The following is a 21,925-nucleotide window of genomic DNA, read 5'->3' on the forward strand; positions in this document are numbered from 1 at the left end:
TACACTTTGTACTAAGGTGTACAGAAAAAAGAAATTAGTTTGATTTTATTTGGAAGCATCTAGTTTACCTCCAGGGCTTTTTGAAATTTAGCTTGTTGAGAGAGAAATAAATAGCACCCACCTCATGCTTTGTGCCCAAAAGAAAAGTGCTTCCAAACCTAGAGGTTAGCCTCAAAAGGTAAAATACGTGGTTTTGTCCACATTAAGTTTGGCTAAGTGGGCAAGAAACACTTCATTTTGTTTTTTATGGACCTGTGGTCTTTAGCCTTTGCTCACAAAAATTGAAGATAGGTGATCCAAAGGGAGAAAGTTTTCCTTAGTCATCTACTTCATTATCCATCGTCAGTCACATGGAGGAATGTTTTGTAATAATTTGCTTTTCAAAGTTTCTTTCCTTGATACAGTAGACTTCCATATTGGTCTGTGGTTGACCATTAATTTTCCCTTGTTCTCTGCTTGGTGGTGCTTTGATTTAGTGATCTCTCAATAAATAGTAAAGCGAATAAATAGTGAAGCATAGGAATAATTATTATCTTAATGAGTATATACTCTTCCAGATACACTGTGATCATGAACTTAAATTCTTTTCAGTTATGGCTGAACAAATCTGGGCCCAGTTTCTCCTAGGCTGAGGAGACTGCCGTCTATTCTCTAGACTAATTTTTTGGAAGCATTTTCTCACGTTTTCCTAAGCAATCGGGGCAGGAATAGATGTATCATCATGTAATATTTCACGTACGTAGTGTTTATTTCCCACACCACTGTCACTGGATTCCAGAGTAGCAGTGATCCCTTGAGCCTTTGACCTCCTAGAGTCTGTAGGGCATTCACTGTCTTCTTTTAGAACCTGCAGTTTGGTACATGCACGGAGAATTCTCAAAGTTTGCCTGTCAATCATGGATATTTAACTAAGTTCTTAGAGAAACTTCCAGACTCCCATGATGCTTATAATGTCCCTCAGAAAAAGAAGTAAATATTTTGGTCTTTGTCAGCAAATTAAAATTAGTAGTCATTTGACAGTAGTAGTAATCTTCCTACTAACTAACCACTGCATTTTGAAACTTCTCCAAATTGCACCAAGAATTGGTATAAATAAGTTCCATCCCAGAATATTAGATATCTTTCATACTTCTCTCATCTTGATTGTTGACTTCTTTTAGGAGAGACAAAATTGGGTTTTTCTTTTGATCTTTGTTCTCTGATCAAGTATGTGATGGGGTCAGTGCTTTCATATGAGCCTCTATAGGATTGTAGGTCAAATGTATGAGGATCAGAGAAGGCTCCTACAGAGGCTAAATCAATGACACAAAAAGGGCTCCAGTTCTTTAACTTGGAACAAAAGGAACCCCAACCAGAAGGACCGTAGTTTTCAGATTTGCTTTGTGTTATTTAAGATTCCCACCCCAAACACCATCTGCTACCCATCTGTAGTAATAATGATCTTTTACATCTGTAAAATGCTTTGCAGCTTACACAACCTTCTATATATTATTCTTCCTTATAATTCTTTGCAGTTAAAGAAGCTGGAACTTAGAGGTTAATCAACTTGCCTTTGTTCCCAAAGCTAGTATCTGGCAGAGACAGAACTATTAATAGAACTCAGGTTTTCTCATCCTTAATTTAGAGCTTTTTCATCTGTGCCTCGACTGCTTTCTCCTCAGACAGGAAAAAAGAATCTGAGGCACATCTTATCATGCTTTCACTTTATTCTATGACAGAGTGTGGACCAAGCAAAAGTAAATGTTAAAGAATATATCCTCATTTTCAACTGCATAATGACAAGTATTTTTCTGTATTACTTGTAATGAACAAGCTCTGGTTCATCTCTTGGTTATATAAAAAATAGTTGAGGAAAAATAGGAAATTATAAGTAATATTCTTGTTTTTTGTAATTGGTATTTCTTGCAACTGAAATCTCACATCTCTTTTTAATAAAGCAGAGTATACTTGTTTTATGCCATTGTCTTTGCAGCAAAATTCAATTCTAGATTTTTAAGACCAAATTAGATCTCTAACTGGAAATGTCTTCTGTTTACTCTTCTCCACTCAACTCTGCCTTGGCACTGAGTGTCAGATTTAGTAATTTGATTAACAGATGTGAGGAAAGAGGCAGCTTTTATATTGTAAGGTCCTCTTGTTTTGCACACATCCAGGGATGGTTCAGACAGGTAGGCAAGCTATACCCACAATGAGTTAAACAGAAAAACTTGCAAAGTAGAAGAACTAGTTGGAAAGTATTTGACAAGAGCTGTTGAGCTTGGCCAGTGACAATTGTAGTACCTTGTTAAGAGTACATTGTGATATACCAGACTGAGAACTGATTGAAGACATGACGTTGCCCATCCTAGATGTATAAGTGACTTTCTTTCTTCCTTCTTAATTTTTCTTAATCCAGCTTCAAACACTGATTCAGGAGACTGACCCTGGTGCAGATTACCGCATTGATAGAGCTTTGAATGAAGCTTGTGAATCTGTAATACAGACAGCCTGCAAACACATAAGATCCGGAGACCCAATGTAGGTTATCTTATTTGTGGTATTGTATTGTATTTGGCAGTGCAGCATGGGGAATATATCCCCAAATGACTTTCAGACGGTTTAGCAACTTAACTGAAATTTTGTTAAGCAGGAACACATACCAGCTTTTGTTAAAACTAGTATTGGGATTGAGACTTGGGCTCTGCCTCATCCATGATGTAGAGAACCTAGACCCAGCATTGTGATGATGTTTGTTGACAGTGACTGAGCATATACAGTCCTAGACATTAGGTCACTGAATAATCGTACTTAATGGTCAAATAAAAATCAGAGAGAAAAACAGGATAAAATGAAACATGCTTTGGCTCTATACTTTTCATCCTATGTGTATATTGTCTCGTATGCATTGGCAACTTGATAATTATTAGAGAGTAATTAATTATGATTGAAATAAAACACAAAATGTGGTGGTTGGAGGGGGTAATCATGGACAAAATGAACTCTGAAGTTATATCCAAGATCTAGGAAAGCTGTAAAATGCTGTAATAAAGCATTTGAGTCTCATGTATTGGTTTTTTTCCATATGATGTGCAAACAGCTCTTAAAACCAGGTTGCAAGTAAGAACAGGTTTTCCATTCTGCAAAAATCTTTATAGCCTGCAGCCGGCCATACCCAACTGTGTGAAACAAATGCAGTCCATGTTTCTTATCATTCTCCTGTGCATATACTCCAGATGTTCATGCTGTGGTAGGAGGTTAAAAAAAAGGTCTTCCTTGAAGCTCTTTGTATGGTTGGTGGAGGTAGACAAACACTCTTAAGACTGATTAAGACTATTTACCAATATGAAAATAGCTGTGTCAACTATTAAGGGGGCAGGGGAGAGGGAAGAAGGAGGGAACTGCTACAGATTAAAATAGATTTGAGATACTGTCAATTAAATGCAGGTTGTGGACCTTTTCTGGGTCCTGATTTGAACAAATGTGAAAAGCCATGAGATAATTGGAAAAATTTGAAAGCTGACAGGATATTTCATGATATTAAGGATTTTTAGATTTACTTCTTTGGTGGATAATGGTATTATGTTTTCATATTATAGAGAAACATGCTGAAGTATAATATTTACAAATGAAATGATAGGGTATCTGGGATTTATTTCAAAATATTAGCAAGGAGGGTTATAGGGTTAAAACAAACTTGGCCATAGGTTGATAAAGCTATGGGAAGGGAAGATGGATATTATATGATTCTCTACTTTTGTATGGTTGGAAGTTTCCATAATAAACAGTTAAATATAAAGCAGCTGCACACAGCTCTTGTGTAAGCTGAGTCCTAAGTGCTAAGTGGTTCTAAAGTTGATAGAAGGCATAAGCACTGTTAGGTTGAGTTAATTTGAGTGATTCTCAGGGAAGTAAGTCCCTGATTGCCCTAGGAAAATAGCTAAATGGCTTTTTCTACAAACGAAGCAAAACTGGTGTGAGAGTTCTGAATCCATTGTCAGAACTTTCTCTAGTTACAATTTCACCCTGTTTTATGCCCAGGATCCTCTCGTGCCTGATGGAACATTTATACACAGAAAAAATGGTGGAAGATTGTGAACACCGTCTCTTAGAGCTGCAATATTTCATCTCCCGTGATTGGAAGTGAGTATTTTGTTTTGTTTGGTTTGGGAGTTGTTTTGGCCACGCGGCATGTGAGATCCTAGTTCCCTGACCAGGGATCGAACCTGTGCCCCCTGCATTGGAAGCGCAGAGTCTTAAGCACTGGAAGTGAGTATTTTGAAGCCATAGTAAGGTAAGCCTCAGCCTGTTCTCCTGTGTAGTCACTATCCCTTGTATTTTTAAAAAATAATCAGTAGTAATTTGTTTTTGTTAAGTTGTGGGATAGCTGACACTCTAATCTCCAGAAAAATCTCTTTCTTGCTTTCAGAACAGTATCTAAAAGCAGAGACAGCCCCTGCAGGTCTATTCCCAAGTGTCCCCATTAACTACTACATTGAAAGTCAGGGTCCAGTGTTTCTGATACCACAAACGTCTATCTAGAAAGAACTTGGGCAGCGGTGGGACAGCAGAAGCATCTTCAGATATGTCTCTTATAGTGATTTTTATTTTTATTGATTTGTCCTGGGTATGGGAGTTTGCTTTATTTCTTTTACTATTCAAAGTTATTGAATTTATTCTGTCTTAAGAAGCTCTTCTCGGTAAATGACAACTTGATTCTCTTCTCATCCTGTTAGCCAGAAAAAAGGGAGGAGGTAGATGAAATAGAAGTATATCTCTTATAGTCAGAATAACTGTTTATTGGCTGCAATCCCTCCCTCTTTCCATGTCTTATTTTCTCTTCCCACCTCCAGACCAGGCTGTTCCTCCTGCCTCCCAAGTTCAGCTGCTTCCTAATTGTTTTAAGCCACTGTACTTTGGTCATTAATTATTTTTCTGGTGATTAATATATGTTTTACCCCCATACTTTACTGGAAAAAGATTACTTGAAGACTCAGTGTGTCTGTTTCTGTTTCCTCAAGTTAACTCTTGAAAGGACTTCAGAAACTTGGGTGGGAATTTCCTTGTGCTTACTCTAGCTATCTAAACCAAAATAACAGAGTGTTTACTGAGTTTATGACCTTAAAAAAGTATGTTTTTTCCTCTTCTGTAATTCCTTCATCCATGATCAAAGGATGCTTTCCAATCTTTAAAGCTACTTAAATATTAGCCTTTTTCCTCCCATTAAGTAGCCCTCCCCCAAGGTTGATAGTATAATATAGACAGAATGAAGTATCCATTGGTCTGATTTGGAGAGGCAGCAGGCTCATTACCTAATCCACTGTCTACAGAGTCAAAGTTAAATGTCAAGTTTTTTTAATTGATAAGCATGTTCAGGTAAACTAAAAATATAACTGCCTTACCTTGCATGGGAAAAAGAACTGGAACAGTTTTACTAGAAAAGAACTTGAGGAGGAGACTGTTTATGTTGTCATTTCCTGATCTTAATGAACCTAGTATATCAGATAAGATTGACTTTTACTCACAGAAAAAGTACTGAGTAAAAGTTGTGAATTGCCTGGTGATTGCTACAACCCTTGTCTCATTTCAGCTAGGGCATGTTAATGCTGAATCTATTATTGTAATGTTGTGTGCCTTACATTGCAAAGATACCATCTTTTTTTGGCCTCTCCCGTTGCGGAGCACAGGCTCCAGACGCGCAGGCTCAGCGGCCATGGCTCACGGGCCCAGCCGCTCCGCAGCATGTGGGATCTTCCCAGACCGGGGCACGAACCCGTGTCCCCAGCGTCGGCAGGCGGACTCTCAACCACTGCGCCACCAGGGAAGCCCGCGAAGATACCATCTTTGAGGCAGAACTTAAATCTTCTATATTAAGGATTAACAAACTTCTACAGATTAACCACTGTGTGTTCATGAAGAACAAAATTCAGGAATGTACTTGTGCTCACCTGCCATCTCCATTACCCTAGAAGTGATTGTCAATGGGTACACAAACAAGCACCTTGCAGAAACCCTTAGCATGTCTTGGGAGGAAAGGTATAGTAAGAGTGGTTATCTCTTAACTCTTAACCTTATAGGCTGGACCCTGTCTTATACCGCAAATGCCAGGGAGATGCATCTCGTCTTTGCCACACCCACGGTTGGAATGAAACCAGTGAACTTATGCCTCCTGGAGCTGTGTTCTCATGCTTATACCGACATGCCTACCGCACTGAGGAACAGGGCAGGAGGGTATGCACTCAATATTGACTTCATTTCTTCCTGTCGTCATTTAATTCATTTGCTGTGAATTGCTGTGAGTCCTATCATCCTAGAAAAACTTTGTTAGTATATCTGGCAAGGAGGGGTTGCTGCATTACTAGAAGCTTCTCAGTGAGTGTACATAGAATTGTTCTGCCAGCTTCCTTCCGTCTGATTTTATGTTTTTAACAAAATGAGGGGACATTTCCAGTTTTTCTTAAAATTACCAAAATCTAAATCACAAGTAGACAAATACCGCTACCCTAAATGTATTTAGCGTTAAAGATCCATTAGAAGCTCTTAGCCAAGGTGTAAATGGTTTTTAGGCTTCTGCCCTTGGCAGCAGAGCCCATAGTGCATGTATTGGTGAGGCCCCTCAGACAGCACACTCGTTGGAGCTACACCCTCCACGCCCCACTCTCTTGGTATTTGTCTGCCCTGAGTACTGCCTCTTGTTGGGATATTCGTGTCTGCTTGGCTCTCAGGTGACATTTGTTGCCTTCTGGTCCCGTACTGACATGCTACTTGCTCTCCAGGGTGGCCTTTTTAAGCCTTCTGAGATACTCTATTGCATTTCAGCCCTGCATGTTACAGAAAATATAGATGGTATTATTTCACAGGCATGTTTGCAAATACCCCTTCTGAGCTTAATGCAAAAGTCTGACTGTTTAGGATTCAGAATGTGGAGACTCAGACAGAAAGAAATGTCATACTTTAGTTACTGCAGTATTAACCCAGTTTTTATATTGCTACGTAAGAAAATATGGAAATTTGTTGTTACTTTTTTCTTCGTATAATGAGCCTGTCATTAATCACAGGAGCTCCTAAATCCTAGCGTCTTGGTAGTCACTATAGTAGGAGGTTCCTTGTCTTTGTAAATAAAGAAAGAGTTGGAATCTGGTATGCTGTCCTTTTAAAAAATAGGCTTCTTTTAAAAATCGAGGTTAAAGTCACATAACACAAAGTTAATCATTTTAGAAGGAAAAATTCAGTGGCATTTAGTACATTCACAAAGTTGTGCAACCACCACCTCTGTCTACTTCCAAAATATTTCCATGTCTCCGAAAGGAAACTCCTATGCCGATTAAGCAGTTACTCTCTATCCCCACCGTACCTCCCTCCAGATGTGTTGGCTCTTTTAGGAGGAGAGGCTGACTGTACCTGTCAATGACAGCTTTCTCACAACTCTCCCCAAAATATTAGTTTTAATATGTTTGACCCTCTGCTTAATTCTCATTAACTTATCTAGAAGAGTCGGTTCTGACCTGAAGTAACTCTCACCTGCTTGTTGCGAGTTTAGGTAAATTTGAACTCAGTTCTCCTCACCCAAGTGTTTATTCTCTCTTGAATCAGACCCAGTATTCCACTCTACATTCATAGAGTAGTGGCAAATTAATTTTCCTGAACAAAAAACTCTCTTCCTCATCTGAACAAATCCAGTTCATTTTTTAATTGAAGTATAGTTGACTTAAAATATTATATTAGTTTCAGGTGTACAGCATAGTGATTCAGTCCTAATTCACTTTTATCAGGATACTCTGAGAAAAGAATATTGTTTCATACAGTATATTAGAAAATGCCTAATGTATTTATAATCGCATTCCTAGAGATAAAGGTGTTTAGAAGCCTCATAGAACATTTAATTTTTATTCTGGAAGAGATTCGAGGTTTAAAGTTTGGTTCAAATAACTGTAAATTTATTTGTTATTTTCCTGACAATGGATTTGTTCTACCTGGTGTCTTTTGGTTTTGGTTTTGGTACCTTTGAAGTATTTTGTTTATTATTTCTCATGTAGCTCTCACGGGAATGCCGAGCTGAAGTCCAGAGGATCCTACACCAGCGTGCCATGGACGTTAAGCTGGATCCTGCCCTTCAGGATAAGTGCCTGATTGATCTGGGGAAATGGTGCAGTGAAAAAACAGAGACTGGACAGGTAGATGACAAAGCTACCTGTTTATGGTGTAGTAATAATAATAATTTCATGATTAACATTTTATGTCGACTACAAACACTGTAAAATCCAGCTCCATCAGCTTCACAGGTGTGTGATTTGTTATATTAGTCACTGTTCTTCCTATAAGAAATCCTGAGGAAAATGTTCTCTTTGGTCTCTATAACTGTACTTTTCCTAAGCAGTTAGTTTGTTTTAATGTTATGGTTATTATGGTTCGTAATTGATTGTTTTCCCTCTTTGTGCTGCCTCTTAAAAAGCCTCGAGCCAAAGATATGGCGTGCCTCTAGCAGGTGTATTAGATTTTGTGGTAGGCATTTTGTGTACTAACTTACTACTGGCTTCATTCCACTTTCCTTAACATATTTTCTTTTTCTTTTCTCTTTACTCATTTTTAATTGATATTATCTTGCCCTTCTTTTTTTTTCTTTTCTCATTTTTGTAAGCTACATTAGGTCCTTTTGAGGGAAGGCAGGGTATAAATATATACATCGATATGTGAATACCTATATGCATGAATAGAATGCTTGCCCTACGACAGTCCTAGAAGAGAGGTAGAAATGGAATTATTTTTTCCATTTAGTAATTGATACACTTGAGGCTCAGAGAAATGAAGGGTATTGACTTAACTTACCTAGAGCTCAGGTCTAATCCTAGCCAGGCATTTGTTCCATTTTATTATAACCTCTCCGTACAGGAAAGTGTAGAAAAGGAGCAGCCCCAAGAATTAATGTGCATGCTATAAATGTTTCTTAGGATTTTGTGCCTAGTTAAAAAAAAAAAAGATATGTTGTTGCATTCTAGCAAATTAGGTGGGAAGGTATCCTGTCTTTTAGATCAAGGCAGAGGAACCATGCAGTGAGGAATAGCTACTTATTTAAAGCCCCATTAATACTAGAAGGCGGCATGAATGGTTCCATTTGTACCACTCCAAAACACCCTCTGGGATTAAACTAATGAAAGTCACATGTGCAGGAATTGGACATTTTTAAAAAGCAACATGATGCCTACTCAGATCTGTTGGGCCTGGGAATATCATTTTCAGCAGTCTGTTTCCTGGGCCTGCTACAGTTCTGTCGAGTTTATTGTTAGGAAATGCCATATAGTTTAGCTTGCTGTTGCCTCTGTCTAATGAAACAAGGGATATAGTCATATGGTATCCCATGAAACAGTTTCCTTTCATACGCCCTGTAAAGTAACAGTGAGAAAGCTGCACTACATTACAGCCCATCCCTGTGAAGCTAGACTTAGGAAAGGAGTCCATGAGTGGAATTTTTCCCTTAGCTATTTATCTCCTCCCAAAAGTTGTATGCATTTTCCTTTAGGGCCCCCCCCACTCCCTCTCTGGCTCTTGTATAATTCCCACAATCTTCTCCTCGCTTCCCATTCTAATTCTGAAACAGAGATTCTTGCAGAATAGTCAGTAAGTTAAACTTGATCCTTTAACAGAGCCCTTTGCTGAGAAATAGCTGTTCATGTTCTTTGGGAAAGTAAGCTAATGTAAAACTTAAAACCTCTAAGTCTCTAAAAGGAATAGCAATAGACTGATGTTACAAGGTAACTCCAGCTCAGTTTCCAAAGCCCAGGTAAGATAGCTTTTAGATACTCAAACCCTAGTGTGCTCACTTGTTTTGCAGTTACCCTCAGAGGATCCTTTTATGTGGGTTAGGGTTAGAATCCCAGATTTGATTTGCAGGAGCTATCAGCTCTCTACTGTGTTTCAGACCCTGAAACTGGGTCCCAACTTACTTGCCCACGAAGGGTCGTAGAATGTGCCGTGTCTTTCACTGTGAATATTTTGTCCAATGATAATTATCAACATGCAGATTAGCAGGGTGTTTGACAGAATGGAGTAAAGGCCTGATAAGATTTTTAGACTCTGAGGACACCTGAACATTGATTCTTGTTGGACTTATCAGTTTGGCCTTTTGGAGGATTTGCATGGCTGTTACCCCCTTGACCCTCTTAACCACCCTGATACATCAAATAATTATCTTTTCAAAAATCCCAGTTTGGGGACTCAAATAAAGCTCTAGCATTCTGTTCAGTGAAGTTGTTTAAAAGAAAATAAAAGGAAGACCACGGAAAAGGAAGTGGACACTGGTGTCTCATCTACCCTTGACTATTTATATAACTGACAAATGCTAAGAGAGTGCCTTTTCATTTGCAGGAGCTTGAATGCCTCCAGGATCATCTTGATGACTTGGCTGTAGAGTGCAGAGATATAGTCGGCAACCTCACCGAGTTAGAATCCGAGGTAAGCAGTTTGCAGCTCATGGAAGGAGAGTGCCCTGTCAGCAGCCTTTCTTTTCTTCTTAGTTCTTTTGTTTCGAGACTCTTGAGAGTTCAGATTCCCTGTAGAACAAAAGAAACTTTGTCAGATTCTCTGTTTGCTTTTTAAAGATGAATATCATCATGCTTCTTGAACCCCTTTCCTCATTTCTGTAGCTAAACACTGCATTTAGCCCTTTGGTTTTCTTCATAAATTAGAATTATCACAGTGACAAGACCAATCTTTTTTCCCCCTTTAAGAAAAGATAACAGCTATACTTCAAATCCCTTAATCACATTCAAGAATAGTCCAAGCATTCCTATTCTGTCATCCTTAGCTCTTTCAATTAGGTCATTCAGTAATGTTTTTTGTTTTGGTTTTTTTAACTTATTTATTTATTTATTTTTGTCTGCATTGGGTCTTCTTTGCTGCGTGTGGGCTTTCTCTAGTTGAGGCAAGCAGGGGCTACTCTTGGTTGTGTTGCGCAGGCTTCACATTGTGGTGGCTTCTCTTGTTGCGGAGCACGGGCTCTAGGCGTGCGGGCTCAGTAGTTGTGGCTCACAGGCTTAGTTGCTCCGCGGCATGTGGGATCTTCCCCGACCATGGATCGAACCCGTGTTCCCCCCCATTGGCAGGCGGATTCTTAACCACTGTGCCACCAGGGAAGTCCCCATTTGGTAATGTTTGTGTGTCCACTGAAATAAAATAAAAGCCTGAGATTTGCAGTTAAACATGGAAGATTGAATATTATTCCATGTTTATCCCTGTTCCATCCTAAAACTCACTAAAGTACAAAAAATGAGATTAAAAAGAAACCTCATAAGCATAGGCATACTATTTGAAATACAGAGAGTATTGGGGGGGTGGCAGTTAAAATGTGAAAATTGTCTTGTAGGGCCAGAAATCAGGGAAACGGAAATAGCTATTTTTTTTTATGTAGGCCTTTTAGAACTATTTAAGTTGTCAAAATTGGCAATACATAAAATTACATTTCTTAGGGTCTTTATTTTCTTCCTGTTTTTCAAAAATGCATTGCCTTCTTTTATCTTGTGTCATCTCCTGTCTCATTCTCATTGTCCTTGTGGGCTGATGAGGATGTTCTGGGGTGTGTAACTCTTTTTTTTTTTTTTTTTTTTTTTTTTGCGGTGCGCGGGCCTCTCACTGTTGTGGCCTCTCCCGCCGCGGAGCACAGGCTCCGGACGCGCAGGCCCAGCGGCCATGGCTCACGGGCCCAGCCGCTCCACGGCATGTGGGATCTTCCTGGACCGGGGCACAAACCCATGTCCCCCGTATCGGCAGGTGGACTCTCAACCACTGCGCCACCAGGGAAGCCCCTGGGGTGTGTAACTCTTTAAAGGAAGATGTTATTTCAGCAGCTAATGCTGCACAGCAGTTACTCTGCTTGAAGGCAGTTAGCGTGTGTTCCCGAGAGGTAGTCATTTGTCATCTGGTTCGAGGACAGAATGATAGATGTCAGTTACTCCTGTTTTCATTTTGAACTGCTTAGCTTTGGAGAAAAATTCCAAAGGCTTTACATACTCTAATTTTATTTTTATTTTTTATTTTATTTTATTTTTTATTGGGGTAGAGTTGTTTATACTCTAATATTATTTTTAAATATTTTTTTCTCCCCACAGTTCTTACTTCTGTCTTCTCTCTTGCTCAAGCACGAGGGGAATCTGCCTCTAGAAAACTTGCCTTTCAAAATATAATGAAGGAGCGTTAGAGGAGTAGCGTAGAACTGCTGTTCTGTCTGTGCTGGGGCTATCTAACCGAAATACTGGAATAGTTTCCAAATGTACATATTGGACTATTTACGCATCAGATGATACTGATTCAGAGAAAGAAACTGCTCCTCCCCCACCCCTGGCTCTTTCTAAAGCAAAATTACTGATATTTTAGCTGGAGAGGGTGTGGAGACAAGGGAACCTTTTTGCACTGTTGGTGGGAATGTAAATTGATACAGCCACTATGGAGGTTCCTTAAAAAACTAAAAATAGAACTACCATACGACCCAGCAATCCCGCTACTGGGCATATACCCTGAGAAAACCATAATTCAAAAAGAGTCATGTACCAAAATGTTCATTGCGGCTCTATTTACAATAGCCAGGACATGGAAGCAACCTAAGTGTCCATCGACAGATGAATGGATAAAGAAGATGTGGCACATATATACAATGGAATATTACTCAGCCATAAAAAGAAATGAAATTGAGTTATTTGTAGTGAGGTGGATGGACCTAGAGTCTGTCCTACAGAGTAAAGTAAGTCAGAAAGAGAAAAACAAATACCGTATGCTAACATATATATAGAATCTAAGGAAAAAACAAAAAAGGTCATGAAGAACCTAGGGGCAAGACGGGAATAAAGACACAGACCTACTAGAGAATGGACTTGAGGATGTGGGGAGGGGGAACGGTAAGCTGTGACAAAGTGAGAGAGTGGCATGGACATATATACACTACCAAATGTAAAATAGATAGCTAGTGGGAAGCAGCCGCATAGCACAGGGAGATCAGCTCAGTGCTTTGTGACCACCTAGAGGGGTAGGATAGGGAGGGTGGGAGGGAGGGAGACGCAAGAGGGAAGAGATATGGGAACATATGTATATGTATAACTGATAAACTTTGTTATAAAGCAGAAACTAACACACCATTGTAAAGCAATTATACTCCAATAAAGATGTTAAAAAAAAAGAATTACTGATATTTTAATCTTCTGCAGGATATTCAAATAGAAGCCTTGCTGATGAGAGCCTGCGAGCCCATAATTCAGAACTTTTGCCACGTAAGTGATGTCTAGAGGAACAAGGGTTAGAAACAGAACCAGTTTCACTGGGGCTCTGGCCCCCACATGTATTGAACTCATCTCTGTCTTCAGCTCACATTGCTCCTAAGTGATAACCAACTTTCACCAGTTAAAGTTGAAAATGTAAACATCAAGAGGGGCCACCATCCTGGGAAACTATTTGCTTACCCCTCGTAGGTAACCAGATCGTTGGTTAACAGCACTTGCTGAGATGCCGTCTGTAAGGAAAGAGGGGAGGGGGAAGCCCCATTTGTAGGGCTGAATTGCTTCTGATACATACAGCCGGGATTTGTTAACAATAATGTGGCTTCCCCTTCCAGCTCTCTCCTTGTACCTGATGTTGAGGGAATTCCGTTACTTTATTACTTTTAGTCACTTACTGAACTACCTAAATTGTGGGAGTGAAGCACACCCAGTAACCCTAAGGATCTGACAATCAGCAGACAATGTTAGATGTTATCCCTAAAGCCAGCTGCCGGCATCATATAAGGAAAAGTGTTAAGAGACCTGCATAGTACATGTTCTTGTTGGAGCTTCACGCAGGGAGGGCAACTTGCTGCGTAAATTTTATTCCCCTGAGTGTTGATCCTTTGTAATGTCTCAGACTTATTTTGACATAATTTGTGATGTGTCTTATTTGTAAAGGCTCTAGAATCAATCTCGTTTGCATTTTTTGTATGGGCTGGGGTGCAGGCTTTGTTCATTAATAGTTACAAATGAAGGGTAAATGTGCACTACCTTCCCCAGGATGTAGCAGATAACCAGATAGACTCTGGAGACTTGATGGAGTGTCTCATACAGAACAAACACCAGAAGGATATGAATGAGAAGTGCGCCATTGGAGTCACCCACTTCCAGCTGGTCAGTAACACCTGGCACATCCTTCTTGTCTTGATTGCTTGGATGGTTACTGAACCCCTTCCTCTTTCAGAACATTAGAGCACCTCTTCTGTGAAAAATCATTTTTTCCAAATATCTGTTCAGTGCAGCAGCCCAAATGTGTATCAGTACACTAGAATCTAAGCTTTTTTTTCTTTTAAATCATACTACCCAGGTCTGGCATTTGAATAAGAAGGTTAAACCATAGTCTTCGTAGTTACCACATGTCTAAAGGAAGTATTTCTGATAAAGCAAGCACTTCCTTCCTAGAAGGGTGAAATCCAGTCATCTATGTAAAATTGACCTCTTCTTGGGGCACCTAGCCTCCCTGACTGCCGTCCCCAAAGGGTACTGAGGGCCTCTGGACTGTGGGCACTGGGAGACAGGGGAGAACAGACAAACCCTGCCCTTGTTGACTTGTTTACATTCTTGTGAAAGAAAGATGCAAAAGTACATTTACAAATAAATATATAGTTTCAGGTGAGCCTGTGAGGAAAAATAAAGCAGTGTAAGGCCTGCAGGGTGATGGAGAAAAGGGACTTGAGAAGGAGGTATTTGAATAGAAGCGTCAAGAAAAGTGAGGGAGCAAACCATGGGAAGATCTGGGGGAAGAGTCACAGCCTGTGTGTGACTGGAAGCTGGTGTGCGCGGAGCAAAAGATGCCGTGGGCAGCTTAGCAGGTCATGAAGTCTGAAGAGACAGAGTTGTGCAGGCCTGAAAAGCTAGCCGCTGCAAACGGTACATGAATACACTGACACCCAGCGCTGCTGCTGAGACCTCGTCACAGAGCTTCTGATTTTCTTTTTCATCATCCTTTTTAGGTGCAGATGAAGGATTTTCGGTTCTCTTACAAGTTTAAAATGGCCTGCAAGGAGGACGTGTTGAAACTTTGTCCCAACATAAAGAAGAAGTATGTAGCTTTTAATTGATTCGTTCTGCTTCCCTAAAGTCCCTCTTAGCTACTGAATGAGTATCCAAGATGTCAGGTGGCCTGCTGCTCTCTGACAGGATTAGCCCTGCAGGCCTCCTACACCCTCCTTTGGTAGTATGGCCAAACACTTGGATTGTCTAGACATATCCTCTTTATAGCAGCCTGGAGCCACACCTGGTGGTGGTAGTTCTGATATGGAGAGCCTATGTCCTAAAGGAGCATTTTTAATTTTTCTAGGTTCAGGCTATCTAACTGATGAAGCACATACAGATTGTGTACTTAGAGGAGCACGTTGCAGTGTGAATAAGATGTTAACCGATTTCCTCCGAACGTCATTCCATTGTGTCATCTCTTCAGGGAAGCAGCAGAGGCTTTCACTGAGTTAGAGATGTAGTAAAGAAACAAAAACTGTATTCATTTAAGAATTAGGTGTTAATAAGGAGAGTGATGAGCTTTTATAGCATGGCTGCCCAGATTCTTCCATGCTGCTCTTTGCAAAGGTGCATTTCTAGAACACAGTTCCCCTCATAGAAACCAAGTTCCCGTGTTTGCTTAGATTTCTGTACTTTTCAGGACTGATTTTCTCAGTATATCAAAGACACTGTCCAGAGTTAAGAGTAGAGTAGCATTCCTCTCTGGTCACATGTTTTCATCAAAACAAGTGTTAAACTGTCCTTGCACACATGTTCCCTCTCTGGCCTCCCCACCAGCCAGGAATGTTGTCAGCATTTGAGCTGTGGCCCAACTTTTATGACATATACAGACAAATTGCTGCTTTTAGCTCTCTGAAAACACAGTGAGACTTACAGGAAAGGCATTCAAAAACATGGTAAAGGGGTTCCTGGGTTCTGGGGGGATGGTGTGGCCCCTGCCCCAGCCCAGTTCTCGGCAATCTGCCTTTGTGTGGCTCCAGCCAGTCTCAGGCCTCTTCTTTCCTTGGCAGGGTGGACGTGGTGATCTGCCTAAGCACCACCGTGCGCAACGACACTCTCCAGGAAGCCAAGGAACACAGGGTGTCCCTGAAGTGCCGCAAGCAGCTGCGGGTGGAGGAGCTGGAGATGGTAACGCTGCAGAGCACAACCTCTGGTCCAGAAACCACAGGGCAGGGCTTAGAGAGTTAGGTGAAGGGTGAGGGCAAACTGAAAGATTTCAGCCACAAGCGTGATGGTTAAGACTTGGAGCTGCGTGCTAAAATTTTACCATAGGACAGCTTCTTGTTTCCCATTTTTTCAATGTTAAAGTATTTTTTACCACACATAACTGGAAGTCCAGCTGTAAGACAGACTGTAAGCATGTGATGTAGTCATTGCATCAATAATGTCCTCGAGGATCGAGGGTCTCTCCCTCTCCAGTCTGCTGCCTTGGACACCAGCTTCATTGTTAAGGCTGATTTCCCTCATGGCTGCACAATGGCTGCCTGCAGCACCTGGGCCACCTGTTGCAATATTCATCTCCAGCGGGAAAATAGAAACAAGAGAAAACTGCCCCCAGCCCAAAATAAAGGTCCTTCTCCTCAATTTGATTGTGTCAGTTTGAGATCTGTGCCCCATCCCCCATCAGGGGATGCACTCACTGATGAGCTTACTGATAATCAAGGGGAGGTGGATGCTGGGAAGCCACCCACAGTGTGCAGTGTGAGAGGACACTACTTTTCACTTTACTTTTGAAGATAAGCCTAAGCCACATAAGGCAGCTAAAAATATATTTTAATATGTTTTGTACACCAGAAACTAGTAATGGACACCAGGTATTATTAATATCCCCAAAGTTGCAGTACGAGATTTTCACATACAGAGGTAGTGATTCTGTGGTAATTATGTTTAAGTGGAACTGGCCTAAACATACTTCTATAATAGGAACTTTGGGTCCTCAGATTTGAACCTGGCTCTTTCAGTAAAATAATAATAATAATAAAAGTAGAGTCCTACATCTGTATAATGGTTTTAGCTTTCAAAGTGGTTTCCACATCATACTATCTTATTTCATCGCACAGCAGTCCTGTGAAGGGGTCAGAGTAGATGGTAGCATTTCATTTTGCAAACAAAGGCCAAGGCCTTGTAGCTAGGTAGTGGCAGAACTGAAACTCAATCCTACTTCTCCGTTTACTGCAGTGACCACACTGCTGCCACTTAGCTGTGTAGAACTTATGGCCACCAGACAAGATCCAATCAACAAATAAATATGTAGAACATTTGATCTCTCCAGCTTAGAGTAAGCTCACTTTTCCATGCCGGTTCCCCCTCATACAGACAGAGGACATCCGTCTGGAACCAGATCTGTATGAAGCCTGCAAGAGTGACATCAAGAACCACTGTTCCACTGTGCAATATGGCAATGCTCAGGTAACTTTCTGTTTTTATTTTTTAATTGTAAAGGTAACGTGAAGGTACCTTTTTAATAATTAATTCTGTGCTGGTGAGATAGGCCCCATCACATCCTATCCAGCCGGATCATCCCTTCTTAAGCTACGCCAGGCTGCTTTTCCCAAACAGACTGCTTTTGCTCACCTTCATTCCTCTTTGTCACCTATTCATTCTCTTCCCTCTTTCAAGTTACCTTTTCCTCCCCCACCTTGTCTGCCTAGTAAACTCCTAATTATCCTTCAAATGCCTCCTCCTCTATATAGCTTTCCCAACACTCTGCACCTCCAAAATTAATTATTCCCTCATATGATCCCATTCCACAGAAGTTCTTAACTAGAGGTCACATAAGAACCATCATGAGAGGTTTTCTTTCCCTAATTCACAGAACAGGGCCCTACCCAGAATCATCAGGAATGAAATGCAATCAAGTGGTTTTTTGTTTTTGTTTTTAATATTCTTACATTGACTCATCTACCTCTTCTAGTTCAGGGCATTGCCAGGTACTTTAGCCTTTGAGATAATGGCTTCGTTGTCTTCTAGTATCTGCTGTTGGTGATGCAAAGTCTGATGTCAATCTGATTCTCATTTCTGTGTAGTTAATCTACTTCTGAGTTTTCTCTTTATCTTTAAGGATCTGTAATTTCACTGTGATATAATTAGATATGGTTTTTGTTTTCATTATCCTGGTTAGCTCATTCAGTCTCAGAATTCATGTCTTACTTCAGTTCTAGGAAATTCTCAAACCTTTCAAATACTGCCTTCCTTTTCCTTCCTTCTGGAACTCCTGTTAGACATTTGGAGCATCTGAATCTGTCCTCCATGTCTCTCAGTTTTTCTTTTATGCTTTTCATTTCTTCATCTCTCTGTACTACACTGAGGTAATTTTTCAGTTCTGTTTCCCAGCTTCATAATTTATCCTTTAGCACTTTCCATCCTGCTCTTTAGAGAGACTACCAGTTGGGTTTTATTTTTCATTTCTTTTTTTTTTCTCATATAGTGTATGCATTTTATTAGAGAGCATTCACATTTCCTTCCACCCATCCCTTGTGACATTGCTATTATTCATTTTTTATGCATATGCTATGATCACCCAGTACATTGTTATTAGGCAGTTATCAGATCAATTAAGAATAAGAAAAATAAATCTTTTTTTTTTCACTTTTTTCCTTCTCTAATGCTCTTCCTTGCTTTATGTAGATCCAAGGTTTTGACCTATATATTTTCCCGTCTGACCAAAGAACTTTTTTAACATTTTTTTTACAAAGTGCATGTATGGGCAATGAATTCCCTGTTTTTTGTTTGTGTGAGAAAGTCTATCTTCTCTTCATTTTTTTTTTTTTTTGCTGTACGCGGGCCTCTCACTGTTGTGGCCTCTCCCGTTGCGGAGCACAGGCTCCGGACACGCAGGCTCGGCGGCCATGGCTCATGGGTCCAGCCGCTCCGCGGCATGTGGTATCTTCCCGGACCAGGGCACGAACCCGTGTCCCCTGCATCAGCAGGCAGACTCTCAACCACTGCGCCACCAGGGAAGCCCCTCTTCTCTTCATTTTTGAACAGTTTTGCTGGATATAGAATTCTAGGTTGCTGGATATAGAATTCTGGGTTGCTGGATTTTTTTTTCTTTCAATACTTTAAATATTTCACTTCACACTGTTTTCTGCATAGTTTCTGATGAGACGTCCACTGTAATTCTTGCATCTGTATATGAGTTTCATAGAGCTGCCAAATTACCACAAACTGGGTGCCTTAAAACAAATTTATTATTTCACAGTTCTGGAGGCCTGAAGTCTGAAATCAAGGTGTTGGCAAGACTGCTTTCTTTCCTAAGGCTCTAGGGCGGAATGCTTCCTTCCTTTTTCCATCTTCTGGTGGTTCCAGTCCTTGACTTGGGGATGCATGATTCCAGTCTCTGCCTCCATCTTCTCATGACCTTCTCCTCTGTGTCTCTCCTTTGTGTATTATGTATATTTTCTTATTCTTATAAACTTATAAAGACATTTACATTAGATTTAGGGCCCATCCAGATAACTCAGGATGATCTCATTTTGAGATTCCTCACTTAATTACTTTTGCAAAGAATTTTTGTCCCAAATATTCACATTCACAACTACGGGTTTAGGACTTATACATATCTTTTGGGGAACCAAAATTCAATCTACTGAAATCTCTTTCTCTATAGATAAGGTGTTTTTCCCCTCATATTATCATTTATTTAGGTTTTCTTATTGGTTTATATCTGCAATGATTTTTAGTTTCTGGTGTACAGTTTTTCTACATCTTTTGTCAGATTTATCCCTATGTACTTTATATTTTCTGATGCTATTTTATCTTGTAGTTGATTTCTAACCTCACAGTGTTGTGGTCGGAAAAGATGCTTGATATGATTTCAGTTTTCTTAAATTTACTTAGGCTTGCTTTATGGCCCAGTATGTGGTCTATCCTGAAGAATGTTCCATGGGCACTTGAAAAGAATGTGCATTCTGCTCCTTTTGGATGGAATGCTCTATAAATAAAAGTTAAGTCCATCTGGTCTAATGTGTCATTTAAGGCCTATGTTTCCTTATTGATTTTCTGTCTGTCCATTGACGTTAAGTGCAGTGTTAAAGTCCCCCACTATTACTGTGTTACTGATGTTTTGTTCTTTTAAGGCTGTTAGCATTTGCCTTATAGATTGAGGTACTCCTATGTTGGGTGCATATATATTTACAATTGTTATATCTTCTTGTAGTGACCCCTTGATCATCACATAGCGTCCTTCTTTGTCTCTTGTAATAGTCTTTAAAGTCTATTTTGTCTCGTATGAGTATTGCTACTCCAGCTTTCTTTTGATTTCCATTTGCATGGAGTACCTTTTTCCATACCCTCACTTTCAGTCTGTTTGTGTCCCTAGATCTGAAGTGGGTCTCTTATAGATGGCATATATATGGGTCTTGTTTTTGTATCCATTCAGCCAGTCTATGTCTTTTGGTTGGAGCATTTAATCCATTTACATTTAAGGTAATTACCTATATGTATGTTCTTATTGCCATTTTGTTAATTGTTTTGGATTAGTTTTTGTAGGTCTTTTTGCTTCCCTTCCTCTTTTGTTCTCTTCTCGTGATTTGATGACTGTCTTTAGTGTTGTGTTTGGATTCCTTTTTCTTCTTTGTGTGTATATCTATTGTAGATTTTTGGTTTGTGGTTACCATGAGGTTTTGATATAGCAGTCTGTATATATACACAAGATTGTTTTAAGTTGCTGGTCTCTTAATTTCCAATGCATTTCCAATATCCTGCATTTGTACTCTCCTCTTCTCACGACTGCTGGTTTTGATACCATATTTGTGGATGATTTCCTACCTTTACTGTATGTTTGCCTTTCCTGGTGAGCTTTCCCATTCATATTTTCCTTGTTTCTAGTTGTGGCCTTTTCTTTTCTGTCTAGAGAAGTTCCTTTAGCATTTGTTGTAAAACTGGTTTGGTGGTGAATTCTCTTAACTTTTGCTTATCCGGAAAGCTTTTGCTTTCTCCATCAAATCTGAACGAGAGCCTTGTTGGGTAGAGTATTCTTGGTTGTATGTTTTTCCTTTTCATCACTTTAAATATGTCATGCCAGTCTCTTCTGGCCTGCAGAGTTTCTGCTGAAAAATCAGCTGATAACCTTATGGGAATTCCCTTGTATGTTATTTGTTGCTTTTCCCTTCTTGCTTTTAATATTTCCTGCTTGTCTTTAATTTTTGTCAGTTTGATTAATATGTGTCTCAGTGTGTTCCTCCTTGGGTTTATCCTGCCTGGAATTCTCTGCATTTCTTGGACTTGGGTGACTGTTTCCTTTCCCATGTTAGGGAAGTTTTCAGCTATCATCTCTTCAAATATTTCCTCAGGCCCTTTCTCTCTTCCCCTTCTGGGACCCCTATAATGCAAATGTTGTTACATTTAACATTGTCCCAGAGGTCTCTTAAACTCTCCTCACTTCTTTTCATTCTTTTTTATTTTTTTAATTCTGTTCTGCAGCAGTGATTTCCACCATTCTGTCTTCCAGCTCACTTATCCGTTCTTCTGCCTCGTTTATTCTGCTATTGATTCCTTCTGGTGTATTTTCATTCCAGTTATTGTATTGTTCGTCTCTGCTTGTTTCTTCTTTATATCTTCTAGCTCTTTGTTAAACATTTCTTGTATCTCCTCAGTCTGTAACTCCATTGTTTTTCCAAGATCTTGGATCATCTTTACTATCATTACTCTGAATGTTCTTTTCAGGTAGATTGCCTAGCTCCACGTTACTTAGTTGTTCTTCTGGGGTCTTATCTTTTTTCCTTCGTCTGGAACATATTCCTCTGCCATCTCATTTTGTCAGACTTTCTGTGTTTGTGGTCCCACTGGCTTCAGGATTGTAGTTCCTCTTGCTTCTGGCTTCTGCCTCCTGGTGGGTGAGGCTGGTCTAAGAGGCTTGTGCAGGTTTCCTGGTGAGCAGGGCCGTGTCAGTGGCGTGTGTTTAGAGGCGGCTCTGGGCTCAGGAAGACTTT

At 40.1% G+C, this 21,925-nt stretch overlaps 1 protein-coding gene across 2 annotated transcripts in view; it reads left to right on the forward strand.

Annotated features, from left to right (window-relative positions):
- The window catches only part of GLG1 (golgi glycoprotein 1), a 152,000-nt gene that overhangs the window by 115,509 nt on the left and 14,566 nt on the right, over window positions 1–21,925 (forward strand). For both annotated transcript variants that reach the window (XM_029210604.1, XM_029210605.1), the window contains exons 9-18: window positions 2,396–2,517; window positions 4,018–4,119; window positions 6,054–6,207; window positions 8,013–8,150; window positions 10,339–10,425; window positions 13,167–13,229; window positions 13,998–14,111; window positions 14,951–15,039; window positions 16,004–16,121; window positions 17,310–17,402. In XM_029210604.1, coding sequence (XP_029066437.1) covers window positions 2,396–2,517; window positions 4,018–4,119; window positions 6,054–6,207; window positions 8,013–8,150; window positions 10,339–10,425; window positions 13,167–13,229; window positions 13,998–14,111; window positions 14,951–15,039; window positions 16,004–16,121; window positions 17,310–17,402 — 1,080 coding nt within the window. The remainder of the gene's footprint in view (window positions 1–2,395; window positions 2,518–4,017; window positions 4,120–6,053; window positions 6,208–8,012; window positions 8,151–10,338; window positions 10,426–13,166; window positions 13,230–13,997; window positions 14,112–14,950; window positions 15,040–16,003; window positions 16,122–17,309; window positions 17,403–21,925) is intronic.

The sequence above is a fragment of the Monodon monoceros genome, unplaced genomic scaffold (genome assembly GCF_005190385.1).
Source record: "Monodon monoceros isolate NGI ecotype Baffin Bay Population unplaced genomic scaffold, NGI_Narwhal_1 Super_Scaffold_10, whole genome shotgun sequence".
Classification (NCBI taxonomy): domain Eukaryota; kingdom Metazoa; phylum Chordata; class Mammalia; order Artiodactyla; family Monodontidae; genus Monodon; species Monodon monoceros.